Source organism: Schistosoma haematobium, chromosome ZW (genome assembly GCF_000699445.3).
Source record: "Schistosoma haematobium chromosome ZW, whole genome shotgun sequence".
Lineage (NCBI taxonomy): Eukaryota > Metazoa > Platyhelminthes > Trematoda > Strigeidida > Schistosomatidae > Schistosoma > Schistosoma haematobium.
In genome coordinates this window covers 59,398,013-59,422,233 of record NC_067195.1, presented here as the reverse complement: position 1 = coordinate 59,422,233, position 24,221 = coordinate 59,398,013, and the positions used below count along the sequence as shown (strand labels likewise).

Below are 24,221 nucleotides of genomic sequence, written 5' to 3'. Positions count from 1 at the left end.
AGGAAAATTAGGACAGTAAAATGGGAAGAAATAGAGAACTTATTCATGTTAACGCCCTATTATTGTATTATATTGTCTAGTTAGACAAGAAGTCTTCGATTAGATAAATTAGAAAAAACTGTGTATAATATTATTAACATCTACTGAGATCAGTGGTTAAGAAATAAAACTAACGAAATTCTGTTTGGTAAACTACAGTTGTGAAAACATCTTGTGAATACTTTTTATATACGAAATCTCAGCTTTTAAAGTAGATTATTCACCATGAAGTATCACTCTCACCATTTCGGTTTTCACCAGAGTAAATGTCACATATTTTGTGTCCTTCAGCTTTTGCTGAAGGTATTTACAATTAGTTATTCAAACATCTTCCTTTAAAATAAAATCAATAGTTCTGAGACAGGGTTAAAAGGTATCTCATGTTATTCTCAGTTAGAGAAAATTTCTTCCAGTTATTAGACTGTCACATTGTCGATCTTAATGTCATAGGTTTGAGTTGAATTTCTCAGGAAGATATACTTATCGATACAACCGTGACTTCATGTGTAGACACCTGACTATTGAAAAAGAAATTGGAAATAACGTTGTCTAACGAAGTTCAAGTAGTGTCACTAATGCATACACAAAAGTTACCGTATTCCATTTTTGTTTTATGACAGACAAGCGTGGTCACAATAATGGCTACATTCACAGTGGAACATATGTTCATATAAATCAGCCACACAGAAACTATAAATTATCATCTATGTATGAACACTATTTTTTCATATTACTCAACTAATAGACTCATTGATCTAATATAAGTGCTTGTTAAATTTGGATGATCGGTCAAAACAACAACTATATACTTGAGAAATTATAGATCGTCCCACTATAACGCTTATTTGACTAGTATATAATGTGTTACGACTAATAAGTCGTAGTTTTCTAACACTTTAACCCTACTAGTTAATGAAATATTGTACACTAATTAAACTTTAATCGGAATCATACTCAACTCTCTACAATAATACAAGATCCCAGTTGTTTATGAACCATTACCGATGAAATGATTTATATTTCAAACATTCAACTTAAAACTAGTCACGACGTGGGACCAGGCACATATGTGCATCGATCAAAGTTACCATACCTCATTAGCACAACAAGATGAACACGGATTCCTAGAAGTAGTTAATTCAGTGGTGGTAATATATAAAAGAAAAATTGCATACAATGACATAGTACAAAATGACAAAATGAGTTGGTAGAAAGAAAGATATGAGACGATTTTAATCTCATAGCTTAAGGGAAGATAAGGAGTGTATACACTGACGCCATTGTGACCGATTCTGAGCCATGTCACCTGGAGTCTCCAACCATTGGTTACGATAGTCACGCGGACTCCAACCAAGTAGTCTGCATCTACCGACATTGCTCAGATCAGAAGTTAGTACCTTCAAAGACAGATGCCAGATTTTGGTTTGGCCGCCCATAACATTCTTCCAACCATTTCCAACACTAGTCCACATTGCGCGTCGTGGTAATCGGTGTTCAGACATACGCAACACGTGACCCAGCCATCTCAGTCGATAAAGATTCACAACCGCATCAACTAGTTTACCATTATTCCCTAATACCCTGCACCTAACCTCACTATTAGATACACAGTGATCCCAGCAGATGTGATCAATATTTCTAAGGCATCTGTGGTCAAATACTAGTAGCTTACGAATATCTTTACTCTTAATGGTCGCGTTTCGTGGCCGTAGAGTAGAAAAGAACGAACTGTCGCGCAGTATACTCGTCCCTTAATTGATAGACGGACATCTCGCCTTCGTCATAGGTGATGCAAGTTGGCAAAAGACAAATGAACTTTTCGAATCCGTGGTGAGATTTCGTCAGACACCAACCCATCAGGATTAATCAGACTTCCAAGATAGGTGAAGTTCTCAGCGCATTTGACTACTTTACTCCACATCCTAAGTCCAGGTGTCTTCACCAAACAGGACTATATCATCTGAGTATTCTAAGTCGATAAGTGGACCTCCTGGTGGGAGGCCAATGCCAGAAAATTCAGTCGATGAGAGCGTTATTCTCATCAGTAGGTCTATGAATTGAAAGGAAAATAGAGAAAGTGAACAGACTTGACGGATACCACTTGAGGTTGCGAAATCAGACGACAGCTCGCCATAAGCTCTGACTCGACTAGTGGTGTTCGAGTAAATAGACTTCACAAGGTCTATACATTTCCGAGGTACACCTTTCAAAAGATATTGTCTCACAAATGAAAATAACTCCGTGATTACTTTTTAACAGAAAGTGACGTAAAGTTGATTCAAAGAATTGTATTTTTGTTTCTGAGTCGGACAGTTTGAGGAGCATCTAACCACTATACTAGATAAAACCACTAATAAACCATGACCTTTGAATTTTCTTGAGATAGGATTGACTTTTAGTCCACCTTAACCACTTAAGCAGATGACATCCTCTCATACCAAAATATATTTGAATTCACCGATAAACTGTTAGAACACGTTTTTGATTTAGGTATTCCACAATGTTATTGACTATACACACATTGATACCTAAAATTGAGAACATCACTCTAAAAAAAAACAGACCGAATATCATAGCTTAGCGTTTTCATCACTAGATCGGATAAAGCGGGTTTTTTTTATAATTCAACATTTATACAATAACTTTTTTATCGAAAATTGTATGTATGTAAGCAAACACAGTGAGCGCTTTCAAAAATAATTATTTTTCAGGAACTCCGAACAACACTAGGTTAGCAGGATATCATGGTTAGTATCTATCACTAGAAACAGAACACATGGATTAAATTCTGTTTATGAAGGATAAGTGTTGGTTCCTATGAGGAAAAATGTGCATGTTTATCCATGCGCCATCGCCGTTATAGCATCATAAAAACATAGGGTCTCTAACATTTTTGTGTTTAAGGTGTTTTGCAGTCACAGAAAAAATCACTTATCTCTTCTTCGAAATATTAGCCTGTCCAAACAAGTCTCAATTTACTTGACGATATGACCTAATGGAACGACAAACAAGTATAGATATCAAACGTTATCGACAATGAGAATTTTGATGATCGACTTTTGAACAAATTCAAAAATACGACTAGTTCTATGACATTAACTATCCAAACTGAAATGTTCTAATTAACACATAGAGATAGTGATAAACTTTACGTGGTTTAGAGACGCGTTGAGGGGAACACTAAAATGCTTACGATATATGTAAATAAATCCCTTGGTTACAAATCATAATAAGACGTCCTATCGCGTCGTGCGTTGACAAAACTAAACCAGTACCTTTAGAAGACAGATTATTTTATACTACTGTTTCAACTAGGGTAGCTGTAAGCTGTTTAAATTAGCCTATGATGTTATTTTCCAGCTTAAACTTTAATCGACTTCTAATAAAACAAGAATGAAATAGTAAGAACACCGTAAACATGACATAATTAAAACAATAAAATATTGCACAATTCACAGGTAGATGAAAGTAACACGCATTTTTTCAAGCGCATGTAGTAATGCCAAGAATGAACAAAGAATATGTAATATATAAATAAACTTAAAAAGGCTATCTTGACAACAAAGAACAATTTGTAACCATCTTTAGTACCGAAGCCAATAGTGAGCAAGAATTATGAACACTGTTTCCCTACTAATAATATGGTTGACGAAAGCATGTTAATAAATGTCTTTATTGTGTGATATACAACAAAAGCATTGATAGAAACTTGTCTCTAACGTTGACTTCATATAAAAACAAAACAGCAAAAGTAAATGAGTGTGGTAACCAAAAAAAGATCAATCAATGCAATTACGACAAGTAGATAAAATTTAAAGAGATGAGGAAAAAATGAAGTTAAAAAAAGCACTAGTGTCAACTTAATGACATAAAATTAAGTATAGATATAAATATGTATGTAGTAAATCAAATCTTGCTCAATTTTAATGTAGTAAAAGCTGTAGGCATTAGACAATACTTGATTGTAATTTGTTGAAAGTAATAGAATGCATACACTGGCCAGGATATTTAATTTGAGAATTGGTTATTAATGCCAATAAAAATTTTAGCTTTAAATCCACACACTAAGCATTGAAAAAATTTCTGGAAAATGCAATATACTTTGTAAATCAGAATGGAAGCATGAGGAAAAACGATGAATTATTAAAGACAATCAAGCACATTGAGTTTGCATTGATGTCGATAGGAGATGATTACGATGTTGATTTTGGCATGAAACACCATTCAACTTTTTAGAATCATAACATCGAAGAGGTTCAACAGTTTTTATCCAGTTAGCGATGTCGTTAGAATTAGTAACTGAAATTCGAAAGAAAAGACATTCAAATAGTCAGTTATGGAACTTTAGATCAATGGTGTATGTATTCAAATTCCAACTATTAATTCTATGGTTATAAACAAGTTAAATCGAATTTGATCTGGATAGGTGGTTAGTATCTACAACTAGTTTTCTAGAGCAATGTAGTTGGAATTCGTGAGTTACGTTGAACGCAAGGAAATGTTATTCTGTAGAATAATTTAACTAATTACATTCTACTACGGCTTAGTACTATTAAAACCAAACAATTAGAATTAATAACTTCAATTACACAGAATTTACTTGCTTCATTTCTTCTTACTCATAAAGAGGAATTGAACTGACATAAATGATGATCACCCGACAATTTATGAAGTACATTAACTCAATTAACTATTTTACCTAATTATCAAAATGATAATAAACAAATTAGGACTTAAAAATCATATTCAGCATAACATGTTAAGCCTTAGGCTTGACTTATTTTTCCAAGAGCAAAAGTATTGACCACAATAGGTAGTAAGGATGTGAATCTGTAACCCAGCCGTTCATAATAGAGTGAACTAGAAATTCATTCATGATTAGGACAGGATCATATTTCTTCATGAACGATAACTTAAAATGGCAAAAATAATAACGGTAAAAATGTGTTATAGATGAAATAATAATTGTATTTAAGTGATTTAGTCAGTCAGTCACTCATAATTAGCGTAGGGGTAAAAAAAATGTCACCTCAAGTTGCCATACCATATCAGCGAACAGAAATGAGATTGATAAGATTACTACTAAGAAAGTCGACATAATAGTAGTATCAATGATGTTGAGGAACTAAACATTGGTGTGATGAAATAAGTTGACAATCACAAACGAGGGTGCTGAAAATGTAGGAAGATAAAATAATCTGTCTCTATCCTTCAACTGAACAAAATGAAAGCGATAAATCATTTCATTTACCAGGCACCTGGGTATTAGGGCTAATTATACTACCTAGCTGCTCAAAGCGATCAAACAAACACCTATAATACAAATCTTAAGAAGAAAATATGACTACTGAGTAACATTTACTTTAAGTCGGCTTTGAATGTCTCTGAAAAAATGTAAACCCGAACTTTTAAACCATGTTGTTACTAGGACGGTGAATTCGAGAATATTCAAAAGAAGAAATACAGATAAGAGTGAGGAAGAGTTACTTGTGGAGAAAGTATGTACTACACAGGATGACGGTTGACGTTTTCTGATAATGTGTACGTGGCATATGCAGCAACAATTTATTATCAAATTTTAAGGTTCTTTTTTAATATATTACTCCACTGAAGGTTCGAATTATCTGATAAGGTGGGGATCAATAAAGTACTTCCAACAAACTATGGAACTAATCAGATACAGATCTAACATAAAATATTTCAGTACCCATATGTGGCAACACGACATCTAGTTAGCTACGGTTTAAAACTGTTGTAACAACTGTAACTTTTCTTACTAATCTAGCTGTAAGGCATAATTATGTCTTTGTTCACCATACAAATAAATTTTAATGTTATTGACTGGGTATTAGAATCTAATTATCTCTATAACAGCAACCACTCACGTTGACAACTTGAAACGGTAAACAATAAGAAAAAATACAAGAAATTTACAGTGGTTTGGTCAACTCACCGTTCATTATGTAACTTTCGAGTAATTTTTCTATTTTGGGGTTTTCAAGAACAGTAGCATAAAGAACTACGAAAAAGGAAATTGATTCAGAATCAACAGTTAAGTATATGTACAAAATAATATCTAATACGCTAAAGAACTTAATATTGCATACAATTAGTTTCCAACAGACAAGGTTTAGTAAAAATGCTATACAACGAATCACTACAATACATCTTTAGTGGGAAGACATGTTTAGTACGGACAACCATTTTCTAAATCCATGCCAGAAATCCAACATACTAATCAATCGAATAAAATGTTTTGAGGTGTTCAGTGAAAAAAAAACAAGTAGCCCATTTGACTTCTATTAGATGAATATAAAAAGCTAATTATAACAGTGGTAAGCTATGGTACTTACTGTTTCTGATCGAAGGAAAATATGTCTCAGTATTTTAAAACGTTTTAATTGGGTCGACTAGTGACAGAAGACAGTTTTTCTGCTTATTTATAAAATCTGAAATCATTTTTACTTCTAACGATCTTATTCCCTGTTGTAACAGGCTAACTCACTTCAAATGAATTTCTTTGTCGTAAAGCTGGGATAAAATACTTCCATTACCTATTTCTCAGTTCAGTACGATAGGATTAGTTTAAAATGATCATTTTTGGTTATGTACACTGTAATAAAAATGAACTGACCCAAGTTACTACACCATTCAGCAGTAGAGTGAGAGAGGAAACTACGTAGACAAAAAGCACGAGTGAAAATACTGTTTGTTACACTGTAACGATAAATATAAAAAATGAGGAAGACGGGTCAAAAGTATGAAACAATATTAAGCTTATTATATCAAGGAAAATCTGCAATAAATTCAACTTTATCAATTTGACTGACAAACCATATAACCTAAGATTTCTAACCGCAGGTGTCGATTATATCACAGATTCTATAGCTAAGACTAGTAGACATTAACTTTATGGGCTAATTTCATTCTAAAAACTCACTTTGATTTAGTAGACGTAGTTCTTGAATGGAAATTCCAACGCCCGGTTTGATTCGATAGGGTATACATAAAAGTAAGGACTAAAAGCAACGACAAATAAGAAAAACAATCAGTGAGACATATAAAACTATACCAGTGATCAATCCACGAATGATAAAATAACCAAACATAAGTAATATACTTTTAGGGATTTAATTAGTAACCATAGGATTAAGTATAATGGCAAGCAAAACAGATCAGAGGAACAAAAGCCTGTTAACAGCAGTATCGAATTCTGGTTTCAAAATGTATCAATAAGTAAACCAGACGAGAGTACAAAAAACCCCTAAGATTCTCCTGAAACCTTGGTAAAACACGTGATCAACTAATTAAAAATTTAAAAGCGACTGTATTATGAATTAAATATAATAAATGCCGATATAAGTATATGAATCAGTAACTCAGGTGAGAGAATTAGTGGAATTCACTCCTTTAAAGAGACTGCATTTTTCATTAACATAAATTATCTAAATAGCCCTAAAACTCGATTTTGAATGATCCGACATGAATTCAGAAACTCAACGACGTGAAGGACTTAAATATGAAGGCAGAAAAATTGCTGACTAACTCACTAAAGGAATTAAAAAATAAAGGTATACTTACTCCAGACATACACGTCTCACTCAAGCCCACTGGATCGAACACACAGCGACTATGTGGTTTACCTAAAGTCCAAAAGACAGGTCTTCCTCTTCGCCCAGTTTTAGATATGTATAATTCGCCTTATCATAAGACTGCAAAGTGGCTAGTTCGAATCCTAAATCCCTTACACAAACTAGCCGTCAACAGAAGCGTGAAAGACGTCTTCGATTTCATTTCTAAAGTGGAACATATGAACTTAAATGGGAAACGGATGATATCTCTAGATGTCGCTTCCCTGGTCACCAATGTACCGTTAACGGAGACTATTGATTTTGTGTGCCAACAACTACAGGAAAAACAAATCAATATTGGAATTCCTGAAGTTAGTCTTAAAGAATTACTTTTGAAATTCACAATGAATGTCCATTTAGTCTTTAATAACATATATTATAAACAAATTGATGGTATAGCGATGGGTTCGCCTCTAGGTCCCATCCTTGTGGATTTTTGTCTGGCGAAACTAGAAAACGAATCTCTCAAAGAGGTTATCAATAAGCTTGATTTCTACTGTCGTTACGTTGATGACACTTTCATCATTGCCGATCAGAATATTAGAAAAGAACAACTACTAGAACTATTTAATAACGAACATCCTGCAATTAAATTTACATATGAAGAGGAAATAGATAATAAACTACATTTCCTTGACGTTTTGTTAAATATAGAAGAAAATGGTTCTATCAAGCAGAGGTTTGTATAGAGAAAGTTCTTCTTCAAGCCAATACACACAATTTTTAAGCTTTGTGCCTCTTCATTATAAGAGAAACTTAGTCAAATGTCTGGCAAATAGAGCTATTAAGATATGCTCAGTTGACACAATTGATAAGGAATTAGAACATATTCATAATATGTTGATTGAATTGGGATATCCACAGGGTTTCCTGAAGAAACACTTGCTTGTAACAAGCAAGAAAATAGTGACACTAACGGCTAATAAGAAACCTCTTTTCTTGAAGCTGCAATTCAGTGGTGATGTATTACGTGATAGACTGACTAGAGCAGTAAAGAGAACGTTTAATGCTGCCGACCTCTGTCTATCGTATTCGACCCGATCTATGGTGATTCCCCAACTGAAGGATAAGTTACCTGGTTATGCCACTTCTATGTGTATCTACGACTTCAGCTGCTCCTGTGGAGAAAGCTACATTGGGCGCACTACCAGGCAACTGAACCAAAGAGTTAATGAACACCTCCCTTCGTGGTTAGGAAAAGGTAATGTCAAGACAATACGCAGCTCGGTTCTATCACACGATCGATAGCGGTCATGTAGTGGACAGAAACAAGTCGTTTAAAGTTATTTATCGTATTCCCACTAGTTTTCCTTATGGTGTTCGATCTCGTCTCTTACACATAGCAGAAGCTATAGGAATTCGAGCCAACAAGCCATGTCTTTGTGTTCAGAAGAAATTTGTAACACCCTTATCTCTCCCTTGGCCTTAATAAATGAATTTATTTATTATTTTTTCAAACTTTCTCTTCGTGTATTATTTTTCTTCACCCCCTCCTACCATTTTGTTTTATTTTCTCTCAAATATACGTTTCACGGTCCAATTATCTGAACACTTCTTATTATGACATCTTATAATTTTATAAATGTTATTTCACTGTCTATATTTTTCTCATCATTGACCTATTTCCGATTATGTAACATTGATTTGAGCCTTTATTATTCTTATCAAAACTAATGCACCTGTTACCACACTATCAATTTGTACTTTTCACTTATTATGTAATCTTTTTCATTGTTATCGTTGACTCATAAACTACCTTGATTGGTTTAATAATTTCGTATATGCATATAAATACTACTGTATATTAGAGTAAAGCCTGATGAGGATCTAATCGAAGACAATATTGTTGGCTTATATATGTTGTTCTAAATGTATAATGACCTTTTCAGAAAATCGTGAATGGTACCGAATGGAAATGTACATCAAACCCTCAACACAGTAAAAACTGTGAAAAGTTTAAAAAACGATAAGAATGAAATCAAGAATGGACACCGAAGACTTTATGTGGCATATAGGTTAAGGACTTTGATATTTTATACATGGTTCGTCTACACTTTTCACTTCATTACTGAGATTATTTGTTAGGATCACATTTAACAACCATTTGAAATAAATTAGACGTAATGAAGGAACAGAGAACCAGGTAGTACATATATACCGCCGATCACTATATCATAACCAAGTGAAGAACACATAAAACATGTTACTTTTCTCTTGCAGGAATATTTATACATAATGTTGATGTCAGTCAGTTGCAACGTAGAACCTGGTAAGTATATACATCAGTTTAAGTCGCCATACTTCATTAGCACAGATAGGTGAGATTATCAGCCCAAATATGAGGGTAGTAGATGTAATCGAAAAGATTAGGCATAGAAGATACGACTAAAAAACATAAATTAGTGAAATAAAAGGAAATTGAGCAATTCAGAAGCTTAGAAGTTAGGGAAAACAAAGAATGGATCTATCTGCACTATGGCAAACGATTTTGAGTCATGTTATTCAAATTATTCAACCACTGGTTAAGATAATTAAGTGGACCCCAACTAGGTAGTCTGCACCTTTTAACCTGCCTCCGTTAAAATGTCAATGGCTTGATTTGGCCGCCCCTAGCTTTCTTTTAGCTTACTGCTGCACCAGAAAACATCGTCCGTCGAGGTAGGAGGTGGTTGGGCATACGTAATACACGTACCAATCACCTCAGTTGATGAAGATTCACTACCTTATCAACCGACTTCCCATCTTTGCCTAGTATTCTATTGCTAACCCAGGTATTCTTTACTCCAAAGTCCCAAAATACACGAGTGATGCTTCGTAGACACCTATAATCGAATTCCAGTAACCTTAGAATATCTTCTATTCTTAATGGTTATGTTTCACATCCATTAAGTAGAAAGGAGTAAAATGATGTGCAGTAAATTTGTACTTTGGTTGGAAGACGGATATCTTGCCCACTCCACAAGTGATTTAAGTTGGCAAAAGCCAATCGAGCTTTATGAATCCGTGCTGAGATTTTGTCAGACACCAGACCGCCGGTACTAATGAGACTCCTAAGATAAGTGAGGCGGCCGATGCGTTCAACTAATTCACTCTCTACCATTAGTACAGGCGCCGACGCAAACCAATCCTGAGGCAACATTTTACATTTGGAAGGAGAGAACGGCATCCCAAACATGTTTGGATTATAGCTTAATGTGGTTAGAAGACTCTGGATTTTGTCAGCGTCTTCCCCAAACAGAAATATGGCATATGTGTATACCAAGTCAACAAGTGAATCTCCTAGTAGATCAATCTCTGAAAAGTCAGACGACGAAAGTGTTATCTCTAAAACCATGTCAAGAGTGGGAAAAGAGGGACATCCTGACGAACACTAGTTGAAGTAACCGATTCCGATGACAGCTGACCAGTAGTGTTTATGGTAGTGTGAAGTTTGATGAACATTGTTATGAGTTATTCAAGATGCCGATAAGTTATTACTAAGTTCAACAACAAAAAAATCATACTTACTCGACTATTTTGCGGTTTACCGTTCGGCCAATTAGTAGAGTTGCACAAATTCACGAGAGCTTCATATCGTATTTTCGCTTGTCTGGTAGGTATTGATTTAATGCTTTCTGAAGATAAATCAGCACATTTAGATAGATGTGATTCATTTAGTTGCTTAGAATCAATCGAACTGACTGAGTTAGAAACACTCTTAACATCTGAATGATTTGTCCTGTGAACACGTATTGGTTGTGTTCTGGGTCTTCTTAGTTTTGAATGAAGATTAAGGGAGACGACATAAGCAACAGAATTATTTTGTAAATCTAAATGAACTGAATTTACTGGGTTTGGTTCATTTCTGACAAGTGATGTGGTGCCTGGTTTCTCGATATCTTGAGATCCAACTAACGACAGTGTACTAGAAGCAGATATATGTGGTCTTTTAGTAAACCAAGGAGTAGTGACACGAAACAAAGTCTAGAGAATCAAAAAAATATTTTTTCAACGACGAAACAGACAGAAAATAATTATTTTGAAGTTGTACATTGGGCGATAAGAAAAAACTGACAATCACCATACAAAAAAATAACACTTAGTGACCAGTTAGTGTTCAAATGTGTCAAAGGATATGAAAAACATACAATACTTATAATTAGCACATAAGTTTGTGACCGAAAAAGTTATCAAAACGCAAATTTAGCCAACACTGAAGAAAGAAGCACTCCATATATCGGATGTTTCAAGATTCCAAATATCTGTGCTAGGAATCAGACATAACAGCTCATCGTTTACGGCTGCGAAGCGTGGCCATTAAGGGTGGGAGATACTACTAAGTTACCGGTATCTGGTCATAGATGTCTTAGAAATATTGCTCGCATCTGCTGGGATCACTGTGTAAGTAATAGTGAGGTTAGGTGCAGGGTATTAGGGAATAATGGTAAATCAGTCAATGCCGTTGTGAATCTTTATTAACTGACATGACTGGGCCACGTGCTGCGTATGTCTGAACACCGATTACCACGACGCGCAATGTGGACTGGTGTTGGAAATGGTTGGAAGAAAGTTATGGGCGGCCAAACCAAAATCTGGCATCTGTCTTTGAAGATACTAACTTCTGATCTGAGCAATGTCGGTAGATGCAGACTACTTGGTTGGAGTCCGCGTGACTATCGTAACCAATGGTTGGAGACTCCAGGTGACATGGCTCAGAATCGGTCACAATGGCGTCAGTGTATACACTCCTTATCTTCCCTTAAGCTATGAGATTAAAATCGTCTCATATCTTTCTTTCTACCAACTCATTTTGTCATTTTGTACTATGTCATTGTATGCAATTTTTCTTTTATATATTACCACCACTGAATTAACTACTTCTAGGAATCCGTGTTCATCTTGTTGTGCTAATGAGGTATGGTAACTTTGATCGATGCACATATGTGCCTGGTCGTACATTGTAGCTGATTGACTTAACATTATACACAGAAATGGAAAAATCGGGAAAATGAAAGTAGAGATAATTATTTCACTAAAAAATAAGCTGCTAGTTAACAAATGCTATGAATTAGTCTTTTATGATTTGTGGAGAACGGATTTTCGGGGATTGTCGAATACACGGATTAATAAAATGTACAATGTCAGACACCATTGATGTGGTCGAGTGACGATTGCTTACGAGGTGGAATTATTGGGCGAATTCCTCCATCGAAATGATATAGAGATAAAACAGCTTCCTGGCAAAATATTTTTGCTGCTAGCAGAAACATACGCTTTCGTAATAAATACTGAACACAAGAATAAATGTTAGAAGTCAGTGCGCGAACGAATGGAGGACACTGCAACTATACGTCGCTCACCCTTTTATGGAATTAGTGTCTTACTATCGGGGTTAATTTTGTCTCGTCGTATCAAGAAGGAACATGATAGATCGGGAAAAAAACTTAATTGGATGCGTTTGAAACACTTGAATAACTCATAGAACTGTTAGATCTCAATAGTATATCTTCCATAAGTATCCAGATACAGGAAGGGTGAATCACGCCGATTTTCTACATTAGATGCCCCCGAACGCCCTGGTACGGTCGAGAGTGGGGAGTCCGCTCTCCCTCTCGAAATGCTCTCACATGGCCACAAGTATATAGACTCTGCCAGGGAAGTCCTACTCACTGCCTTCTCGTGGCGGGGGTGTTGTTTACGAAAATGAGAGGACGAAAAGCGAATGCCCGGCGCTTTAACTGGATTCCAAATCAATGGTGCACATGGGCTCCAGTATCCTGAGGGAACAAATGGCGTATGAACCAATTTCTTGGTCACCGGCTACCGTGGGACTGCAAGTCCTCACGATGCCCCACTGCCTTGTGGATCAGACCTTCAGGTCGAAGGCTCGGGGAGTGGCCCCCTAAGAAAACCACCTGCTTCGGTTTGGGCACCCGGGCAGTATCATAGCCCTCATACATATCGAGTGAGATTTGTGTGGCGCATATGTGTTTGGTGCCTCCTTGTACCAATATCTGTGTTAAAATAAATAAATCTACATTAGATAAATGAGGTCAAGTGAATGACCACGCTTAAGTTTTGTATGTGTGTTTCATATGAATAGTAAATCAATTGTATAGAAGTTTAGTCTTGTCTAGAGAAGCACATTGTCTCATCGAATCCAGGTTCCACGCAGTTTAGATTGTGGTTTTAGAAGACTAAGAATAGAACTCTGTTAGATAGAACTGGTAGCAGTGATTAAGCGTGAAAAAGACAGAACCCGACAGCATGGTTGATAAGAGGAGTAGGGAATTAAGGAGTTTTATTGTGGAAAACGTTAAATTGAGCACTGTCAGTTGTGTTGACAGTTGTCACTTTCAGGTTACTCACATTCTCAAAAGCGATTGAATTAGATTATTATGTCACGAATATCAGTCTTCACTGTTACAGACCGAGAAGCATTTGGATGAAATGTAGTCATTCAAACAAAACATGCTGTCTTCTAAAGCAATTTGTTTTAAATATATGAGTGGTATCTATGGAACGAAAAACAAAACTACAAAATCGAAAAGCAAATAACTTGACCTAAAAGAAACTTGTAGAAAGAAAGTAACTAGTGCAGACTAAGCTAAGTCACGAAAATCACTCAGGTTTGTTATGAAGCAAATTACGACTTCACGAACATCAAGTGTTTTGATCCTATAAAAGTACAAATTAATTCAATTAGGCATTCATCCAACACTTCTGGCGAGGATGGTATACACAGTTGAGAATTAGTTAGTTACATGACGTACTAAAACTTTTCCCGTCACTTAAAGATAGAAGTGCAAACACATTTTTGAGTGCATCAAACGGTGGTAAGAAGACTAAATATGGGTAATAAAACTATCCTACCTAACATGTTAATAAACGTAATCTTGTCGTACCGATATATGATAATGGCAGGAGCACCAACCTAAGGAATGGACTTATAAATTACAGATCAAGTGACTTGGGCTAAGTCTCTTGACAACCAATTCACAAAACGTATATGTATGGTCGAACTACATAATCAGAGATACGCCACTACTGAGATAATTATTTACTACGGAATAACAGGACATAACAAAAAGGTCGAAATCAAATCTAAAAAGACAAAAGATTTTATGGTAAGAATATCTAGAGTATACTCTGTAATTTCAACTTTTTTGTAGGGTTAACTCATCTGAAAAATGTTTATGAAGACTAAATAATGAGGAATGATGACATATAGAGATACTGTCAGTCACACCAACCAAATATGAGCAAAACTGTTAATAACAAAAGCAAGGACAGATAATACCACTGATTTATCATATATTTTGTTAAAAACTTGGAAGGGATGTTATAGGTTAAAAACTGACATGATACATATGTGTGCTGTGACGTGCAGCGACCGAGATCTGATATTGATACACGGTATGCTATGCGCTAACCCCCAACTGAATACTTGAGCGAGAACACACGAGTGAGCGGAAAGTGTATTGGACTACGGAATAAAATGAACGAATACTCACATACCAATATATCCCGACCGTTGTTGCTACCTTGACGTGGTGGTCGGGATTGCCTATCGTGATGAAGCAACCGAGCTATACTGACTGGAACAACTGTTCCTCAAGGTCCTACCACGTCAGAAAGGTCGGTTAAAGAGCGGTAAGACTAAAAGCAACAAACCGAAGGTCCGAAGGCGAAGTCGTACTACTGACTGTACAGAGGTGTGACAGCAGTAAGGTGTTTCCTTCAGACAATCAGCATGACAGCGATGCTGTCTTCCCACAAGGAGGGGTAGGGTTAGAAAAGGTCGACCCTAAAAGTGCACACCTCGCCTTATCCCACGGATATCCGTCTAAGGCGGTAAGGTCTCAACAAGTACGGAACTAACACAAAAATTGCCCATAAAAAGGTCGTGTGTGACCGACCTCAAGCAGTTGTCCCTTGGGCACTGCGGTCACGCTCCCAGGTCACTAAGACCACTTCTAATTCGATTTCCTTTTCAGGTACCTCCAGAAGAACCCTTCCACGGTGTGGGCAACCGGGAAGTGATAACCACCCTCATACCTCTAACAGCACTCAAGACCACTGACTGACTGATACCAATATATCCTTAGGGAGTTGACCCATCGATCTCAATGAGAAGCAACTGTCCTTTAGTTCACTTCTGATTGCCATAGAATGGCCTTTTGCTACTTCTGATTGGCTATCTATATCAATATGCATAACGAAGTTTTGATTTGATTGTTTAGAAAAATCCGACTATTAGAGAGATGATACACATGTTAAGGTTTTCGTTTCTCAGTGAATAAAAATTATTATAACGACGAACTTGCGTGTTTTTTTATTCGTTGGGGGATGATAACCTTAATTTAGCATTTAGCCTGAACAAACATTAAATAAGTGGTTTTAAAACTGTTCGTAATTCCAGACAAATTGATCATTAAATGATTAATAATTGTGGAGATCCTTATCTCAACGTAGATTTTAATGAATCAAGTTGTACACAAAACTGTCTCCTACTGATTAGCCACAAAAATCGAAGTGAGAATGCATTCTATGCATAGTGTTGATTAGTGACTAAATCACTTCGGTAAAAAATCACTCAAAACAGCATCCTTGTTGATTTATCGTTAGAATTTTATTATATTAGACAGCTTGAATTCTTTGATAGTTGGCAACTGAAAAACACTTCATACATAGTTGGTACTTTGTCAACTTGTTGATATCTATTTCTTTTTGCAGTGGTGTTCAAGATTCTTTGTATTTATCGTATTTCTACGTATGTGTTATGTTATGGTAGGATCAGTAGTCTCACTTTATTAGCTATTCATCAGAAGAAACAATTTGGAACACCCAATAAATAAGTATCCATAAATCTAAATTAAAAGTGATAATCACATGTAAAAGCTCTCACTTTGGAACGAATCAAGCTTTTGGCTGTTGCTAGAAGAGCTGCTTTGGATGCCTGAGTTTTTCGCTCGTGGACCAAGTTAAGTAATATAATAAAGTCATCACTGGCTTCACGAAGCATTAAAAGCTCGTCTCGTTCCGCTAGAGAATCCACTAAGCAATCTGAAAGTTGCATAATTTCGTCATTCATTTGCTGAACATAAAGCTTGAGAACGCTGGTTTGCAAATTCTGAAGGTCTGAAAAATTATTTAAAGTCAGATACAAAAAGGCATTTTATGAAAATAGTTTGCCTAGTAAAGTTTTGTGAAGCAAAGATGTGAATTCATTTCATTTCGTTTGTTCTAAAACTTACATATACGTATTAATTTATCTAGATATATAAGATGTTCTATAGATATGAATCTGTATGTCACATGCATAAAGTCATTTAATTCACCGATGAATAATTATAAAATGTTTTAAAAAATTTACGGTTGGTGGCAAATCCACAAAAGCCAGATTTAGTTCATGATTTAGCGGGTACCATAAGTTAAAAAACGAGTCTTATTTATTTGTACCGAGATTTTATTAGTTGTCAACTTATCAGGATTGATGTGGTTCTAGAGATCGGCTGATTGATCATGTCAAAAACATTGGTTTATGTGTTGTGTTGAGTCACATTTTTGTTCAGGTTTCCCAAGCCAAAGTAGGCGAGACAGATTTAAGATCATCAACCTTATAAATGAAAGTTGATTGCGGTAACCGCCAAACCACTGATAAATATATTAATATACTTCATCCTCTACAGTCAAAATACGTACTACGACAGACCACACTTAAAACAAAATATTGCATTGGTAAGCAGAAACAAGTGATCTATAAATACTTTCATCAAGATCTCCATTTGACAGAGATACACTGAGTCAACCATTAGTTAGTCAGGAAGTGGTATGCAGAAGAATCCTAAAAGCCGATTTCCTTAATGTTTGCGATGAATTTATTAGGTATGTACAAGAGTTAAATTGAGAATCCACACAAAAAGTATTAACCACTTTGAACTACGAGTGACTTGGGGAGATTCACAACGAGTGCTAGAATCACTTTTGAACTTCATGAAACTTCGTTTTCCCAAGACTATTTAAAGCATTACTAGTACTTTTTGAAATATGAAAGCCGTAAAATGAGTTTTATTCCAAACATAGGATATTTAGAAAAAGCTTTTGAATTATTTCTGTAGAAGATTAACTGAACTATGAACAATAACAACAGGGGTATATTGTTATACCAAATGCCCTGGTACGGCCGAGAGTGTAGTCATTTCTCCCTCTCGAAATGCTCTCACATGACCGCGCGTATATAAACTCTGCCAGGGAAGTCCTACTAACTGCCTTCTCGCACCACGGGTGTTGTTTACGAAATTGAGAGGACGAAAAGCGAATGCCCGGTGCTTTAACCGGGTCAGCGGACACGGAGAGTCCACCTAGGGGAGTTGGAAAACCCCGAGGTGTACATGGGCTCCAGTATCCTGAGCGAACAAATAGCGTATGAATCAATTATCGGTCACCGGCTACCATGGGACTGCATCTACCTACATTGCTCTACTGCCTTGTGGATCAGACCCTTTGGATCAAAGGCTCCGGGCGTGGCCCCCTGAGAAAACCACCTGCTTCGGTTTGGGCACCCGGGCAGTATCACAGCCCTCACACAAATCAAATGAGATTTGTGTGGCGCATATGTATCTGGTGCCAGTTTGTACCAATATCTATGTGTTCAAATAAGTAAATAAATAAAACTGGATAATAACTAATTTAGTATTTCACTATGTACATCTATACAAAACAAATACTTACCATCTACCCAACTTTGAGTTTTTTTCAAAGGTAGGGAAGGATGATGAGATTGAAAAATGTCAAGGATGTTTTCATCATCAAAATCTTTAAAGTAACTGTTTAGCTCTTCGTCGGTGTTTGAGATTCCGCTATCGGGGATTTGGGCCAATGTATTTGGAAAACCTCCATCAAGTGTTGATGAACGAGGACTAACTGACACGGATGACAAGGATAAAGTAGTAACAGTGCCTCGTCCTGAATAAATAGATTCGTTTGAGTAATTTAAAGCCTGTGAGAGAAACAAGAATGTCAATGAATAAGCTGATATATTCAGACAAAACTTAAGTGGCAATGCCTCAAACTAATCGGTATTCGAAAGAAATAACTATAAATTATTGTGAAGTTATAAATTCTCAATCCAAGATGTGAATGAATTAATGCATATGTAGAAAAATAACCATTACCTTAAACATAACTACCCGAATGAGTCAGCATAAACCCTGGTACAATACAAGAGCTTAATTTTTTTCCATTGTCTGAAATTAAGCTGGGTCCTAATGCAAAGTAGATTAGAAGCAGGATTTAGCACTTGGGTATAAAGCGCGCACAACACATTTTTATTCAGGTCACTCAGTCGATGAATCCGATTGCAAGTATTTGGTCCAACCCATGTAGAGCTACTAACGAGAAGACAAATATTTAAAGGAACAAGGGAATTTTGGTAGATATTCTGATGAGGGCGAAACAACTTTTAGCAGAATGTGTAAGAGGTTAACAAGCGTCAATTTCTAAAGGTATAATGTTGTTGTAGGGTACATTATCAACGAAAAGTACCGAAACATGTTTCACCTCGTTATCTTCATACTGAAAGATAAAAGCGGTGAGGAATGTCACTAAGTATTCCTAGGTTTCTCAAATCAACGGAGTAAGAACACAAGTTCACCTCCACTCGGACTTAACAACGTATACCACAACGTGGGTTTTTAAGTTTACCATAATTTTACCAACAGAAGTACGAAAAAACTTAAGTCGGATCCAAGCTTAAGTTACAAATCCACAATTTTTTGGAAGTAATAACAATTATTACTTAACCTAATAAACATGTAAGAGTTTGCGCACAGGATCATAAAAAGATTAGCGTTAAAAATGTCGTCTTAAAAGGGAACACTAGTTTTACAACTGGAAGTACAAGGTGATCAACCTCTGAATCTCTTAAATTTGTAGAGTGAATGTTGCTGATTTCGCTATCATCTGCTCCCTAGTTTAGTAATAATAATAACAATAATAGTGGCTCTATTCAATATATGTTAGGTTTAATATGAAGCTCTCAGCATACAATATTAAAAGGTTTCTCTTACTCTTTATACCACAAAAAACAATGATAATCAAATACATTAACATATGAAATAAGTAAACAAAATATTTTTCAGAAAATAAGAATCTTTACGGCGGTGAATGTGCAACATGTTTATGGATATGCTTCTGATTAAGTCAACTCTTACAAAACGTTCGTCGTGTAGTATATGTGTTAGGTACAGTATTGTTAGGCTTCTGTACTTTTGCTCGTATGCACGGATCCTAATATATATGAGTCTCCTTCTACTGGAAGATCAACAAGATTTGGATGGACTAGATGGTTAGTACCTGGCAAAATAACTTGCCAGTAGTTTGTAAGATTTCAAACGTATTTATAATGACAATAAAAGATTTACCACATACCTAACCAACTGCCTTTGGCACTTTCGGCAGCGTTTAAACATAGAAAGTTTAGAGGTGTAGTTAATAGAGTAGCGTTAAATGAATAAGTGCTTTGTAGAAGAAACTCTAGAGTGACATAGAAAGCTCATGGAATTGGGACGGGGACAAATCAAACCTAACAAGTAGGTTTTAATTGATTGAGGAATGAGTGACCTACAAAACTCATACATTCCAAACGCTTACGAAATATAATTACTTTTGCTGTGTATGTAGCACTTTGTATACTAGCATTTTATTTTACTAGACAAATCCTTTTTTGTTGGTCAGTTATCAACCCAATCGGAGGCCCAACCCGTGAAGTTAGCTTAGCCACATCGATTTATTAAGAATAATCTATCCACTATTGCAACAACCTCAAACCATGTAACTTATTATCGAATCCTCAAAGCACATCCTTCATAAGAAAAACTACGAACTCGAGAAAACGTACTGAGAAAGGAAGATGAAGACAATTACTATCAACTACGAGAGATTGGTAGATTTTAGTGTGTGACCGAACAAATCAGTGCAAGTAATCGCATTTGGAGAGTCCTTTCCTTAAAATTTCTGGAAGTGGAAATAGATCAATGTTACCAACCGTGGAGCCTATAAGATGTCTACCGGGAACTAGTATTTAAAGAGCTGCTGGTTATTAAACATTTGTTAATTTTTAGAAAACATTCGGAAGAGGGAAAACACGGAATATAGGTGAATCTATGGTTCATGAACTCAACTTGTTTCAACTAATTCAGAGATCAGAAGTGATACTGTACTGGTTGTCGAACACTCGAGCGGTAATATTTACCGCTATAGCGCCTTTACCTACACGTGTGATTTAACTCGGAGAACCAAGAATCATATATACTGCGAAGGCAACGGCTTGTAGCTTTAAGAATGTTGACATTTGTTCTGGCGTTGCACCATATTAAGGAACAGATTTGACTAAACATTTTTTGGTTTCCATCAAAGACCAATGTCTTTAATGAATTAGTCAACGACCTAAATATCGTATGTCGCATAAACGTTTTTGACTATGTCATCGAGGTAAACGAGCTTGGCTTTTACGTGAGTGATAGCAGTTAGTCTGGTGATAATTAGCAAACGGCTTTATGGAAATACTGAAATCTTGTAATGGTCTGAGACAAAGTCCACAAAGAGAACAGACAGATTATACGACTACTTAGTCAACTTACACTGCATGTTTGTAACAAACTTGTTTTTATAACTCCATCTTCAGTTATTCCATCGGCATCTGCAAGTTCGAATTGATCCTGAGGGTAAAGGAATAAAGAAGAGTAGCGTAAAATACATAAGGAATAGTGACAGAAACAAAGTGAAAGTTGACCATCAAGAATATACTATGGTTTATGTTGACGTTCTTAAGACCCCGAATAGATACATTGTCTATTCCATGGGCCTGAGATGGTAAAAATGTCTGGGGTTTTCTACTCCTCAGGATATAGTAGTAAAATAGGTGACGGGATAATAACAAGTAAAACTCCACAAACCACAGGAGCGAACGTTATTGGGTTACTTGAAGTGTTTGGTGAATACAATACTATATTAAAATTAATGGTACAATTGTTGAGATCCAAACGGTGGCTTAGAACTTCATGAACACATCAAAGTTCACTAACTAGTCACCGTCGTAAAAAATAATGAAATTTACGCAGTGTTCTGTAATATAAAATTGCCAATGTGCAATATCAACGAGAAATGCCTAGTAGCCAATCAAACGCAATTTGTCACATAACCACCAATTGTATGCTTCGTCACATGCCAGATATTTCGATGGAACAGTGTTAAGTGTGACTGGTTTAACATCTGTATTTCAATTTTACAGATCTGGTAATAGGACATGTATATTAATAAGTCAATAAAATACATTCGAATGTGACAATTTCGAAGTGATGCCTAACGTCCTGATGGTATTTTTGTTGTAATGGTTGTCGTGTGTGCCCTGAATATTATCAAGTGAACCGAATTTCTTTGAAGACATTGGTTCTAAAGGCTATAAAACTATAAAAGTCATACATCTGGCGCAACTTGAAGCGAACTATGCAGGGATAGCTTAAACTTATTGAGCTTATTGGTCAGGACCGGTTATTATATACATGAAGCTGAAGATTGTGGGGGTAGTGGAGAATAAAATCATATCCAATTTATCGCACTATCTCCAAGTATATGTTATTTGAAGTATTTATGCATTAGACGAATGACTATAGTCATGACGTGAGTATACTCACGTCATACTTATAACATATGACTTGCAAAAACATGATTTAGTGGAAATCATCTATTGAGACGGAAAAATAAACTTACGAGATCATACAAATTAACGTTACTTGGTAAGCTATGAAGCGGGTAAGATTCAGTGGATACGAACTCTTTCGCAGCTGCAGCCCACCATTGCCTAACATGTTTATGCACGGCAGTTCACTTACTTAACGTCATTTAAAGTTGGAACATTTCCTGAAAAATTAATCTTTTGTGCGTTTTCAGGGTCCACGTCAAAATTTTCGAAACAATGATATACCTTTTCATCAAAATTCCCAATAAGGTCAGTGAGTGAATCTTCAAAAGAGAAGCTAGCATCGAATGGGATCGACGAAACTCGTTTTATTTGATGGTCAGTATCAGCAACTAATGAGGATGTCTCAGAACCGTCAAGATCATCACATACACCACCACCCTCGAAAGGTGCCAGCGGTGCTCTAGCGAACAAATCCATACACAATGTGTTAGCGCCTATTCCTGAGCTCATAAAAACAACTCTATAACTCAGTATGATTATAGTGAATAACTTAAATTTGGTTAAATTGTACACCTTTTTGTGTGGAATACTGATACATGAAGGCTTTCGTTGATTTGACTTTGTCAGTCAGCAAAACCTTTAGATGGACAGTAGACAATAATAGTCAAACTTGAAAATTCTATGATATTGTGGACCGTCCGTTCCTTGGGGGGTTGCGTTTAGGTCATAGGAGAGAATTTATGGATAAGTATATGTAATTTGGTGGTAAGTAAATATCCGGAATTGGCATTTCTGAAAACATATTTTATTGTTTCTGTGTTTTAATAAACGCTTGATGACCCTCCTTCAAGCACCAAAAGGTTGCGTTAAGGCTTGTCAGGATATTTTTCCCTGACCAGGCCAGCTAGTTCAGAAGACTCGTGTTGGGAGTACCCAAGTGGGCATACGTTCTTCCTCCCATTCACCATGGCCTCCTTTCTTTACTCTCAAGTGATTTCATTATTAAATAATTGGTTACCACGACTGTGCCATTCTCCTGTATCCATGGGGTTGTAGTTGCGAATAAATCTCCAACATCAGTAGCTCTGTTAGTCTTCGATATTTGATTCTGGCCACATTAATTTTAATGGACTCACCTAGCTGAATGCGCTCGGTCACGCATACGTACTAGATCACGAGTAGGTACATTGTGCTTCACATCTCCTACGACCACTAGCCAGCTTAAATTGATCACTTCTCGATATATCGATAGCCTATCAAATATACCTTCGAGCCTTTCCGTTTCTGACTTCTGATTTGACTGGGTTGGTACACTGCGATCATATAAGGTGTTACTGGTTATTTTGTCAAACTCCGAATGCTTGTGGCAAATTTAGGGTCCAGCATAATTGTTCTTTCAGTGGTTCGGAAATTCAATAGGATGAATCATTATTTGATAAATGAGGCGGCAAAATATCAACATAATGACAAGTCTTCTTTGAAATCGGAACTAGAGAATATATCACACTAATTTTCAGTCATCAGATTCCTGAACTACCTCTTTTGGTAGTGAATTCTGCAACTTACTGATTGTAACCATGGTTTACGTGTCAGATCATTCATACTCTAATCTTAATGAATGTCTGTAACAGCTTAGGTTAGTTGGTTAAGAGTTCACCTCAAACAACTAAGCATATGTTAAGACAGTATAGTTCAAGTATTCATTCACTTCCTTATTTTGTATAGGCGTTATATTTCCTATTATCTTATATTGAATGTTGAGAGGCTTTGTTTGTCTGAACAAACAATCCCACGCTCCACTGTGACTGCGCGAAGATCTAAATAAAGGCCTATTCACTACTTGTCTGGTTTCTTCTATCAGTAGCACG

The 24,221-nt window shown here is 36.1% G+C and overlaps 1 protein-coding gene across 2 annotated transcripts; it reads right to left on the bottom strand.

Moving 5' to 3' along the window:
* Nucleotides 1–1,961: 1,961 nt before the first annotated feature.
* UNC-76 (FEZ-like protein) lies at nucleotides 1,962–22,863 on the bottom strand (the record flags this gene model as incomplete). 2 transcript variants are annotated; one of them, XM_035731790.2, is made up of 10 exons in its annotated part: nucleotides 1,962–2,287; nucleotides 4,237–4,338; nucleotides 5,993–6,058; nucleotides 6,980–7,058; nucleotides 11,178–11,633; nucleotides 16,558–16,790; nucleotides 18,384–18,651; nucleotides 21,293–21,370; nucleotides 22,422–22,512; nucleotides 22,544–22,863. In XM_035731790.2, 10 exons carry the CDS (start codon nucleotides 22,861–22,863, stop codon nucleotides 1,962–1,964), a joined length of 2,019 nt encoding a protein of 672 aa, XP_035589756.1. The 2 variants fall into 2 exon arrangements, with proteins under 2 accessions (XP_035589756.1, XP_051072027.1); XM_051211904.1 differs by lacking the exon at nucleotides 1,962–2,287 and having other exon boundaries at nucleotides 2,901–4,338; nucleotides 22,422–22,495; nucleotides 22,544–22,842.
* Between the last annotated feature and the right edge of the window lie 1,358 nt (nucleotides 22,864–24,221).